This window comes from Lissotriton helveticus, chromosome 9, assembly GCF_964261635.1.
Source record: "Lissotriton helveticus chromosome 9, aLisHel1.1, whole genome shotgun sequence".
In the NCBI taxonomy this organism is placed as follows: Eukaryota; Metazoa; Chordata; class Amphibia; order Caudata; family Salamandridae; genus Lissotriton; species Lissotriton helveticus.
This window is the reverse complement of record NC_136070.1, coordinates 1,127,398,984-1,127,412,437: the sequence shown is the minus strand read 5'-3', so window position 1 is coordinate 1,127,412,437 and position 13,454 is coordinate 1,127,398,984. Positions and strand designations below refer to the sequence as shown.

At 44.7% G+C, this 13,454-nt stretch overlaps 1 protein-coding gene across 1 annotated transcript in view; it reads right to left on the bottom strand.

Moving 5' to 3' along the window:
* Positions 1–13,454, bottom strand: part of ATXN7 (ataxin 7) — a 371,238-nt gene that overhangs the window by 208,762 nt on the left and 149,022 nt on the right. The window contains exon 4 of the mRNA XM_078661542.1: positions 12,686–12,923. Coding sequence (XP_078517668.1) covers positions 12,686–12,923 — 238 coding nt within the window. The remainder of the gene's footprint in view (positions 1–12,685; positions 12,924–13,454) is intronic.

Below are 13,454 nucleotides of genomic sequence, written 5' to 3'. Positions count from 1 at the left end.
CTATTTTATAGATGAACATACCATCATGACTAATGGAAAACGCGATTACACATTTTAATTATCGTAATCACACGAAATCATTATTCAGTAGTTTCAGTGAATTCCAAATTTACATTATGCACAAATATACATACATATGTACACAACTATATACAACAACAAAGGACAAAATACATTAAATTAATACAGGCAGTACATAATCACAAACAAATCCTTCACCCAGAAAAAAAATTATTCAAGAAAAAGCTAGGTGTCCTATTAATTTTAGGAAGTACACTCCGAGGTAGTCGGACACAATCTGTTCAAAACGGAAGATATAGAACCTAAATATAAGGAATGTGTCAAAAGGTATAATTCCACCTTGATTTTAAGGTTACATCAGACTCCTCTTTATGGAAAGTGTCGACGTGGTCGCGTTTCTGCTTTCCAACAACTCAGGCCTCCTCAGGACAGGGTGATAAGAAAACCTAAAAAATACATACGACGAAATGTATACCGTCTTATAGCAATCTGTCATACTCTCTGTGCCCTCATTAACCAGATACCAACTCCGTCACCAGCAGAGAAACAAATAATAAGTGAAAAATAAAGTAGGCGTTCAGGTGACCAAAACGTGCCAAAAGAGAAGCAGACCAATGAAAAAAGTCACAGACCCTCCACCTCTCCAAGATAACAAATCAACAAGGGGTAAGAATAAAGAGACTATCGTGTACTATAACTCTGGTAAGGGTGCACTTAGACAACCGAAGTCACACACTAAATCCCGAGTCTCCAGTAATCACCATGAAGCAACGCAATTACTGAAATAAAAATATAAAAGTGAGGAAAAGGAGCACAAAGTACTAGACCGGCCTAAAAGAGTAGGTTGCATGCAGTATGGCAGAGGAGAGCTCACAAGGGGCAACTTACTGAGGTAGATCCAATCTGGCGGCACCCTTCAAAAGATCTCACAAAAAGGAGAAATTCTACAGGAGAAGTAATGAACAGGCGCGCTAAAGACACCTCTAATGTATATAACATACAGATCACACACCAAAGGAAACCCCAGGTACGGGGTATCATACCTTATAAATGGCGAGGTACGTCTATGTGGAACACTCTCACACGTCGCTTTAGTAAAGGTAACCAATCCCAGGTTCAACAACTGCACGGGAAACAGTAAAGGAATACAGGCGTCAACTCCAACCTGCGTACACTGGAGGATCTAATCAACTCCCCCCTACCATGGACCAAAAGGAAAGGGCACCACTAGATCACCTCACCTGTCGCAAAGTATGTTCGGGTCGCCCAGTCACTCCGTGGATTCTACGCTCTACGCGGCGGATCGCTAGCGTGTGAACGCTGAGGATCTCCTCTCTAAGAGGAAGCGTGGTGCGTCCCACGTGACCAGGACGTGCACGCTTCAGCCGTCCTCTTATTGGGCAGAAGTGTGAAGCCAGTTCATGCAGTAAGTAATCTCTCCTAGCACTATGTAACACTCTTTGATAAGCCGTAACTCTTTAGCTGTTCACTTCCCCCCTACTTCAAATGGGTCTTCATGTGTTAGCACTGCTTTTATAAATGACCCTCTTCCCCACCATGCCTCGTATGGGAATGCACTGGCATGTCCTATTAGCTCAAAAGAAGATCTCCTGGCATCCAATGGTAAAACTAGTACAGTATCAATAGTCTCCGAGAACATAGTGTGCTTGAGGAACAAATTGCTGCAAGAATATTGGGGGCTTTTATTGATAAAGGAAATATTATGTTGCAGGAAACTTGGGCTTTAACAGCAATCCACAAAGCTGTCGTTCAGACCTATTTTGTACCAGCTACAAGTTCACAAGCAGGCAGACCCTCTGCGGGACTAACAACATGAGTCAATATTGCCCTACGATGCCGGGTGAAACTGTTAAATTTAAATTCGCCAGATAACCTAGGTTTGGAACTCCTATCTTGGAATGGGAGAAAATTAATCTTATAGAAGGTTTACAATAGAAGCCCCCCAAAGTCAATTGAGTCTACAGCCCTGCTGGTACTAAGATTGTCTAAAAGGACTTGATAGAAATGTTGCTGTTAAAGTGGGAGGAGATTTGTATGTCAAATTTGACCCGCCAGCCCTCATGTGAGGCATCATGTATGAAGACCCAGCCCTAGTCATTCCTCAAATTCACGGCCCTTGCGTAAAATCAATGACGAATGTGGTCTTGCAGATGATAGACCTCATTATGCTGTCATATCAGAGCTTATAATGGTCGAACACTTTCTGAACTATAATTAAAGCCCACCTTTAAAAAGGGCCACTATTTAAGCAACATGGATTACACATTCTTAGATTTATACGCCTGTCCGAACCTTATTGATAAGAAAGTGTTAGAACGATACTAAGTGATCAATTTCCTTTATTACTTACCCGTCGAGGCAAGCCTGACACCCCCCCAGGCCTGGAGTCTAAAGTACAAATAGGGAAACTAACTGTTACCAACAACAGGAGAAATGTCAAATGGGAAACAATAGCCTTAAATGAGACAAGTTATGCACAAATTTATCATAATTTGGGTGTAACTAAGTCAAAAATGGTTGACCAAAATGTGCGGATTTCCATACCTAATAAGCAGCCTACTTGGTATGATAGACTGTAAAATATCTACGTTAACCTAATTAAAGCCATTTGAAGCAATGTTGCAAGTGATGTCAAGGTAGCCAGGAATAAATACAAGGAAGCCCAGCGGCAGGTCCAAATCACATGGGACGCAATTCTCTGGGAAGAAAGAATGTATACTGTTCATGACGAAAACCAAACAGCTTTCTGGCATCTGCTTAGATATTGTAGAACAAGCATTTACAATGCAATGGTTTCGCCTTTGGAAAAGTTAGAGCTATTGGCATTGTAAATGACAAATTTTGTATTTATGTGTTGGTTTTGAAAACAGATAAATAAATGGCATTGTCATTTACATTGCCATTAGCTTAATCTCTTGCAACCTATTGTACCCTACGGACGAGCTCAGCAGACAGCAATTACTACCACACACACACACCCAGAGCCACACACACACACACACCCACCCAGAGCCACACACACCCACTCAGAATATTAATATTTGGCTTTTAAGGACTAAAAAGAATGTATTTACCATAACCAGGATTCCGATTTATGTACAAGGTAATGTGAGAATCTGTATTACTTGATCGAAAATCAGGTTCTGAAATGACCAAAGGGGTAAATATTCATACTAATATTCTCCTAGATTATTAGATTACAAGCTTCATATCTATTACCATCAAGACCTGTCAAGGGCGTAGCTAGAGCTTGTGGCGCCCGGGGCTATCCCTCAGGTTGCCGCCCCTTGGAAGAGGGGAGGGTGCTGGGGAAAAAGGACGGTGAGCACAATTAAGAGACAAAATAACAGGCCCCGCCATTGTGTGCCAGCCATCTTATTATTAAAGAACAACAGACCAGGAAGCAGTGTTGCAGCCTTGATTGGATGACTGGTGTTATTGTGACACTGGTAACCTTTCCATGAGTCAGTCCTGTTTTATAGGCACACGGAGTTCACTAACTAGGGTGTAAGGTGAAGCGATTTTGGAATGAGCTACAATATTACTGTGCCCTTTAAGATATAAAGGGAGGGTGACAGGGAACGACTTGCACAAATCTAGCTCATAAAAGCCCACCACTGAGATCCAGATTGTGTCAATATTTCCACCCTTCCTCGTGAATAGAAAAGTTGCCTGCATAGGAGGGATTATGGGTATATTACTTCTCTCCCCCCTCTGTGGTAAAGTGGACGATGCCTAACTAAGGGATTTTAAAGTAGTGGTTCATAGCTGCCAAGGTTTCAGATTGCTTTGTGTGACATTTTCATAATTTCAGCGTAATTATGAGTGACATTTCAAAAACTAGGTGTGACACTTTTTCCGCAAATCAAAACCATGGAATTAGAACGAGGGAAACATAAATATCAGACATTACACCCATAGGGGTCACAACCCGGACACAGACTGTACTTTATTTCAAAAAGACACAATGAGCAGTTTAATAAAAAATCAATTTGCGGATTATAGCAGGGTTCGCAGCCCCGCTCATTATTTATTATTTACCCGAGGCTGAAAATACATGTTATTGCTATTCTAAGCCATTACCATACGACACAGTAAGGCATCGGAGGGAGGGGGGTGGGGCAGGGCAAGCCTCAGGAAGAGAGGCTGACTGAAGTACACATAGCCTAGTTCAGAGCCCGACTGTAAGCTGTATTCTCAAAAAAAATACACTTTTTGAGAGAGTGAGCAGTTATATTCATAAATAGTTGCACGCCCGTCAGCCCTGGCCATGGTTTACTGGTATGTCACCGCCTCTACCTAAGAGTACTTGCACCAGTGCGTGTCATGCAGGCTGTCTAAAAACACACATATGGCACAGAAGTCTTAATTTTAAAACATACCGGCACTCTCTCTCTCTGGTACATACTTCATTCTGATGACCAATGGCTTCGTGTGGCAGCTGAGCCCAACTCCAGCACTTCTCCTCCGGGGCTCCATGCGTCTCCGGGCGGGACTTCCGTCAGCTGGAGGAACACAACTCCGCTCCTGCCGTCTCTTCCCCCGGGGCTCCCTCAGCACACGGGAGCCCCGCACCATCCAGCACTTCTCCTCCGGGGCTCCATGCGTCTCCGGGCGGGGGCGGGACTTCCGGACTTCTCTCCCACGCACCATGCCAACGGTGCTTCACCCTAACCCCCGTTTCCCCTCCCTTGCCCCACAGGACTCTGCTGACTTGCCTGACGCCGCGGCACCTGAGCCCTTCGAAGCATTCTTGAAGGGAGAGGACACGGACGGCGGGAGTGGGCGGGAGGGGACACGGACGGCGGGAGGGGGCGGGAGGGGGCAATCGGATATGAAATTATAAGCGTACCTTAACAAGCTAAGTGAAACGCAATAATGTAGTTTGCATTGACCGTGGATTGGACTCTGTTGTAGGAAATGGCCCTTTCTCCCGCGTGACTGCTGGCCCACATAATGCCTCGACTTCTGAGCGGTGACGGGTGGCGTTGTCTTGGATTGCTAGATGCGATCATCTGGGATGAACCCCCTACTGTTACATTAAAAAAATCCTATTAGAGCTTCCCTGCTGAGGTGTCAGGCTTTGTTGTGCTGGACGTTCTTAATCTTAGTGAGACGTGCTTCCTATCGAACGAAAAGCAGACTAAGACAGCTGGAGAGGACATTCAGTGACCCCTAGATAAAGAGCAGCCCTGGCGAGGAGTGTTTCTCTGTCCTACTAAACGCATAAAGTGCGACTACTGTCCGAATGCACTTATAGCAACACTGAGTGTATATTGCCCCAGTAAACGAATAGCTCAGCTGTCTGCCAAGAAGCCCTGGGTCTATGCACCTGAAAGCACAGTAACACTGCTGCCCCTCTGTCCTATGTCTTAAAACCCCTGATTAGACGTGTTGTTGCTCTCAACTAGTGAGTGTATAGGCAGCCATACGGAGAAGTATGTACACTGTTGTACATTACGGCTGCTGAGAAGTGTCGGTTTACTTCTGTCCCACCAAACATATGGCAGCTCAGGCGAGACTTCCTTGAACTGCCCCACCAAGCACATGGCACCCTTCGTTAGAAGTGCTGGGTCTACTTTATTATATGTATAGCAGGGCAGCTGAGAAGTGCTTGATTTACTACTTTGAACGTACATCAGCAGACCCCGCTAAGAACTGCTAGGGCTGGCATATCAGGTGTATAGCAGGGCACCCGAGAAGTGCCTGCACTTCCACTTCAAACATACTATAGCTGGATCTGCGGCGTAGCGGGGCGGGTTAGAAGTGCCTTTATTAATACTTTAAACCCACAGCGCACTCCCCCATTAATGATGAAAACTCAAACGATACCACTGAGGACAACAATGACAGTGTTCAATTCAGCAAGCTACACATCATCAATCGAGTGATAATGCACATGACCTTTGGCCACATGCTGGATACACTGCTATCTATCAAGTCACCCACATTTGGTTGGGTATTTGGGATGCAAAAGCCAGTGTTAAAAGTCCATACACAGATGGACTTTGCTCGCCTGTAAATCATTACGGGGGTATGACTGGGTCGTTCTAGAAATGTTCAATAACAGTGCATATAATGGGAAAAGGCCATATCCTGTGTACAGTACCTACGGTGCTTGACTGTATTAGTGGTGCCCTTGTATGTAACGAGCACAGGGTATGTACAGTTAGAAGCCACGACAAGTATGCTCTACTCTGAGCTGATGGCACAAGCCACTCCCAAGGGAGTCACTCTAGTCACTAGTGATGTAATTTGACGTCGTGTAACTGTCCTCAGTGACCATTCCAGTGGCGATGGTTATGGTGGTGTACTGTACCATACTGGCAAACCATAGTGATGTTTCAACGTTTCAGGGTCCATACTGGCAAACCATAGTGATGTTTCAACGTTTCAGGGTCCACACACAACATACTACGTACTGCCACGATTCTTGACAGTTCAGAGAGAGACTGTCGCAAATCCACGAGTTTGACTGACAGTTCTTTTGCTCGCTCCCATGAACAGTAGCATCAGAGGAGCTACTGGCAGACGGTGCATTTTAATACCAGATTGCTAGAAATGGTTAAATGTGGTCGATACCGGCAGTGGCAATAGTATGTAAGGCCTGGTCGACTTTCACGCCCTCGGCCTAACGTATGACATCAGTGTGGCTCTAAGATGGACTTGATCAAACATCCGACATGTTAAGGATTGAGGAGAGGTCGCACACAGATAGATAGATATCCTTCATAAACCGCGGACTGGCGCTCGGCTCAGAGGGTGCAATGGTCTTCTCCAGGCGGGCCCGCTCTCTGAAGCAAACCACAGCCCGTCTCGGTGGCAGAGACCGCAGACTCGAGCGCCGCGAGTCACTCCTCGTCTGCCGCACGAACACTTCTTCCTGGCTTGTACACTTGGTATGCAGGAAGCGAGGCGCAGATAAGGCGAATCTCTTCCCTGTGTCAGCGATCCTGCCTTTATTGTCATGACAACGCACTTTCAGTCTGACGGTGAGAAAAGGGGCGGCCACCTCCCCCGGCGGCGCACGGCCCGACCATGGCATGCTCCCTGGCCCCGGGGAGGGCAGCCCGCAGGAATGCCAGGCACGCAGGGGTCAGCCCCCCGCCTTTGAAGCCTCACGCAGCCACTGTCAGGAGCCTTCTGCCGGGCAATCTCACATTAACGGAGGCCGCGGGCGGGGCTTGGGAACCTGCCCGACGCGAAAGGGAGTCTCCGGCAACGGACGGCGGGAGGGGGCGGGAGGGGGCGGGAAACGTGCACAGGACAGCGAGGGGGGGGGGGGGCGGAAAGGCACACGGAGGGGGCGGGACGGACGGCGGGAGGGGGCGGGAGAGGACACGGAGGGGGCGGGAATGGACTGCCGGGCAATCTCACATTAACGGAGGCCGCGGGCGGGGCTTGGGAACCTGCCCGACGCGAAAGGGAGTCTCCGGCAACGGACGGCGGGAGGGGGCGGGAGGGGGCGGGAAACGTGCACAGGGCAGCGAGGGGGGGGGGGGGGCGGAAAGGCACACGGAGGGGGCGGACGGACGGCGGGAGGGGGCGGGAATGGACAGCGCATCTGAATTCACTTTCAGTGAAAGGGGAGGGAACGGGGAAAAACGTAACTCCGCCCTGGGAAAAAATCTCGGCAACGCCCCCGAATCTGGTCCGGCCTTGACGGACAGATCCGGCACCCAATGGCTAGCCTCCATTTATGGAGCTAGCCAATGAGAGCCGGGGGACGTTCCCGAAGTGCTTAGTGTAGACATAGGATTTCACCTGCGCTGAAAGTCTGCGCAGAGCGCAGCCTTTCGGCAGGCGAAACCCAAAAAGCAAATAAGATGTGACCCAAGAGTAATATTCTCCTTAAAGAATGGACCAGCCACTTTCAATCCTTATATAGTGGAAGCAATAGGGTTTATGATACATTCGACTATGCAGGTCAGGTAGGACCACTTCTTGATCAAGGCACAAAATACTCTACTGAGCATGCTACACTACCAAGGGAGTCCGAGGATAACTTGGGCTGCCTTACTTTGACGGAAAAACAGTGCGCGATTATTGTCCAGAAAGTAGGTAAAGCCCCTGGAAAGAGCAAAATCCCTACCGAACTATTCAAAGCATAACTTGATATTTGGGCACCATACCCTATATATGCTGGCAGGGTAAGGTGCAGTCCAAACAATGGGAACTCCCATTTTAAATGATCACCCTTCCTGTTACAGATAATTTTAGTAAAAACCTTGATCTGGCTAGCACATAATTTCTACAGAAAACCAAAAGGCCCAGGCTTTCTTAGAAGAAATAATACGAGACTGCATGGACGACGACTGGTGCGTCCCGTAATCTGGAAGACCTCGTCTAAATAAAAATAAAAAGCTGTGGCCCCTGTCAACATAAAAAACTGCAGACAAAAAATTAACAGAAAAGGATTAAAACTGAAATGCCCCACATATAAAGGATTGATTTGATTGATCTGGTTGATGGAATACTGAAGGGACTCTCACTGGGTTAACAGCTCATTGGGGCCGTATGAGACCACAAGGGCATGTGAAAATGATGCATGTGCTACACTAAGATTGAAAAGGGAAATTGTGTTTACTGAAACTATGGGAGAAATGCATTTTTCCTTAAGAAGGTTGTTTTAATTACTAGGTATCCACCGAAACAAATCGATGCATATAGGACACTGAATCTGGCGGGCATTAAAGAACAACAGTAGATATTACTTATCTGAAGATACTCTGTGCCTTTAACAATGATCTAAGAAGATTAGTAATTGTAAAGATATGTGATTGTCTAGTGTATTCTACCTGTATGTGTAATATATGTTCTTGTAATATACTATTTCCAATTGTGATATAGGACGAACGAAAAAAGCAATCTCCTCTTTTTCTCTTCCCTTTTTTCCCATCCCTTGCTGTAATGGTGAATAGAATGACAAATATTTCATGTTGTTAATGCATTTTAAATAACTGTTCTTGTGGGGATTTGTATATGATTAATAAGTGTGGTGTTCAGACCTTAATGTAGACTGGGTTGTATATCAAGTTAGGAGTGAGCATGGAGTATTTAGTGTACCTGAGATTTGATATAGAAGGCCAAAGGGAGCCTTTTCTTTGACTTAATAGTCTAACACAGTGCCCTGTCCCTTTGGGTAAGTGCGGCAGGGGCTCTGCTTTATTTGGATTTCTTAGAAGACAAGACTAAAGAAAAATCAACAGAAATTAACACTGTCCTTTTTTATTGCTACCAAGCTGCATTCATTGTAACTTTTACATTGTCGCTACAAAGATTACAATTAAAACTACACAATCTTTCTGAAGTGGAATAATTAAAAACCCAGAGTTTCATGGTTCTGGAAATCTAGCATCCCAAGGAGACCCTTAGTTATAGTTATAGACTAATGAACTGTCCTCAACTACAGCTAAACTATGTGCTGATTACGATGTCAGTGGGAGTGACACCAACAGTCTCACCAACATCTATAACCGCAGTCAGACCTCCGCATTGGGATGCGGTCGGTTGAAGAGCATTGCCCCAGACCCGACCAACAAGCTCAGGGAGCCTATAGGGCGGTCGGTCCGATCGCATTCCCCACAATGGAGGCCATAGGGATTACGATCCACCTTTCTGCCAGAATGTTCACGTTATTTCTTTTGACCTGAAAAGGCTGGCGGAATGGCTTTTTTGGGGCCAATAGCAGTGCCCATGGCCCTCCGCTATGGGCCCTCAGTGGCACCTGCGCTGCCCCTAAACATCCCTGCATCACGCATCGGGCACCGCATGGTGTCTGCCACAGGGACCAGGAATGTTTACAAACATGCCTTTTGACATTGGGGCTTGTGCTGCAGCCCTTTTGCGGGCCGCAGCCCCAAGCCTCAATGCAAAGAAGCATGTTTCTGACCGCCATAGAGGCGGTCGGATCGTAATTTAGCAGGCGGGACCACTGACTACATGGCGGCTGGTCCCGTTCCTGCAACAATTGCAATCAGATGCTCATCCGACCGCCATTATAATCAGCCCCTTAATTTGAAAAGCCAACTGAGTTGGGATGGCTCCTGCTCAGAATTTAACCCATATTGAACAGGACAAACTGTCACAGATTTTGCTTTCCCCATTCACATCTCAAATCATACCCACGGTCTCACAGGTATGATCCTTCACCATTCCTAAATGGTGCTGGAATCCAGCCAGATAACCTCCCTAATCCATGCTGAAACTGTCCGAAAGCTGAATGAGACCTACAGCGAAGTCCGATTTTCAATATATATATATTTACTAAGCTTTCAAATCACATTTTTAAAGTAGAACTCAGTCTTGACTATGTTGTTGTCTACTTGGGTAGTCATGCATTTGCCATTCTCCCCCAATTGGAGCCATACGATCTACTGTTATTAGATTAATCTATTGCTTATGAGAGGAGACCAACTCCCAAGAAGCTTTCTAGCTAAGCCATTAGGGAACCCCTTCAGGGATGGTAGCAGAGTTTTCTTTCATGGGTTCTTGTGATCTTGATTGACTTGGTTCACAAACTATCTTATGGGCTTAGTGCCCTAACTATTTTATTAGAAACATATCTGTAGAATTTGGTTTGGGTCTCTTGTAATGTGACACCTATTTGTCTTTCTTCTTGGTTTGTGTACTGGATGTAACTTTTATACGTAAGCTGCACTTATATAGACAAGTATGTTTAGTGAATAAGTGCTAATATTAATTAAATAAAAGTATGCACTACTAACTCTTATGAGACATTTTCTTTATCTAACTCCCCAAAAGCATATTGTGTTGGGATCAATGGTAAATATTTTGGGCATGATTATGCCAACAATTAAAGTTAAGACTGGACATAGAAACTGTAGCTAGCTCAGATTCGGGTAAAAGAAGGAGTAAAACAAATCATGCCTGCAGTTCACCAGAAAGTTCAATGTCTGAAGGTGGATACTGTTGAGTTTAAAAAACTTTGGTTTGCGAACGCACACACAATCTCGAATCATCTACATCAAATGTAAGCTTCGACAACTCCAACATTCATGAGTCTAGAGACCTTCAAATAAAGATAGTCTGATTCAGGCAACCTACAGAAAGGAAATACTGGGACAAAAGATATTCTAATGCGGTGCTTAACCTGTGTGATGCCTCTCTAGGTGATTTTGAGACTGATCACGTAAGCTTTTGGAAAGAACGAATGGCTTACATATCCAGCTACTATTTAACCTTACGGCCCTGCAGGCAGTTGCATCACTGCACCTAGAGACAAATGTACTGGGTGCTAAATAAGTTTATTCAATTAATGTAATGAAAAAACAGCAATTGTGAACTTCAGACCATACTTCCACCAACATGAAGAAAATGATTTACAGCAAAAAGCAACGTCCCTTTTAGAAACCTGTCCTCATATTTTACCACACTGCCGTTCTGTGAAATTCATGAAAACAAAATCTTTGGCAACAGGAGCACTTCATTTATTTTTAGACACTTGTCCATCATCCATTAAATCTGCCAGTAAGAATGTTCTCGCACCAAAGTTTTGCAAAAATAATAGAGTTCACCATAATTGTGACAGTCAATGGTTTAGCGAAAGCACTATAAAATACCTTCAAAACCAAACAACAGTTCCTGCATATTGGTGTACTGTTTTTCCCTCCGCGTTTAAGAGAACTGCCTGTGTGGGCTCTATCATTATCAAAGATCAACACTGATACAGCATTTAAAACTTCCTGTTCGTCTCAAAAGGAATAATTTCATGACAGCCAACTTCGGTGTGTGGACTCTGATAGACGAGGATAGTCTTAAGGTGGTAAAAGAAGCTGCACTGGTCAATTATTAACACATTAGATGTTTCAGTCTTTTGTTGTATGCAAAGGTGTTTTTTAAAGCAGATCCGTTGTCTACCCTTTGTTCCCGCTTATTCAAAGCCCTCCTTGGTCTGAGCACATAGAGAAACATGAAATTGGAAATGTGACACTATACCAGACACCGTTCGTAGCGCTGCCCCAACCTTTTCATTACCTTTCCACACAATCCAGCACAAATAAATACATAAGAGGGCAATGCAATATCCCTTTTCTTATAGCGTTAATGATGTCTTAACTCGTACCACAATACGATATAAAACTTTATGATCCGGTCATGTAAATGCAAATTAATCAACATATTGACATTGCTAATGAGTGATCCCCTCCTTGGCAGTTCATATCCCAATGCCACGTTACACTATGTTGTATGCAAAAGATCTACAGTTTTGTAATGGCATTTCTTTAGCGTGAACCTAGCAGAAGACCAACAGGGCAGCCTACTCAGTCACATCATGCACAATACTGGGGAGGAAGGAAATACTGTAGCAATGACAAAAAACTACATAGTGGGTCAATTTAAGGGAAAAAACTGTTCATATTTTTATATTTTTCATATTTGCATAGGATCGCCATCTGTCTTTAAAGTACAAGCAAAAGTTAAAGTAGATGGTGGTGATAGATTGTGCATTAAAGGTAAACCGACTAATAGGTTCCCATTAAACATGCAAGCCAATTACACCACCAAGCGGGGGTAAGCGTGTTTTCTGCATTTTATAGTAATCCATTTTATAGTAATCCATACACAAATTATGTTCAAAAGGTAACTGTGCACCACTTGCCTTCAGGATGCATGGACTTACGTTTTATCTTGGATAAACTTGCTGTGCTGCAAAGGATGCATTGGCCTGTTCCCACTGAACTTCTCTTTGGGCGACTTCAACATCTTGGAGACGGGTGAGGCACTGCTGCCACTGGAGGGGCGCTTGCTGCCGCTGCCTATGCTCGCTTTATTCTTCGAAGGTAACGAAGAAAGCAAGGAATAGACCGAAGAGGATGGGGGTGTTAAAGGTTGCTTGATAAACGAGCCGTGTCTTCTTTCTGTGAAACGAGACATACAATGCTCAGGTGTTTTTCTGTTTTTTTTTAACAATAACAAGACAAGTACATTAATGCTGATAGGCGGCGCAAACTTGGTACATTTCCAGGGAGAAAGGAGCGAAATAATGGGCCACCCTAAACCAAATCTCATTTCTGCATGGATGCTGTACACACCTTTATTCCCCTGGCCTTTTATGTACATGCCCACAGCTTTCCTGAGCATCAAGAGAAAAGCTTTCTGTTAATGCAACGGAAACATACATGTCTGAGGACAATATAAAGATATTTAGGATGAAGCCCAAACAGATAGATAGATATAGATAGAGCACGGCTACACTGTGTACGGTGATCAATCTATAGGCAAATAAAAAATTAACCTCCATAAAGTATCCAAGCAGACAGGCATATTGTAATTCAAGAGCCAAACGTCCCTCCAACACCAGTAAAAGTGTGTTATATAAAAAAAATGTAATCCTAGTCCGGGTCATACTGATAGCACTAACCACAGGTTTCAACTGATACGCAAGTTTT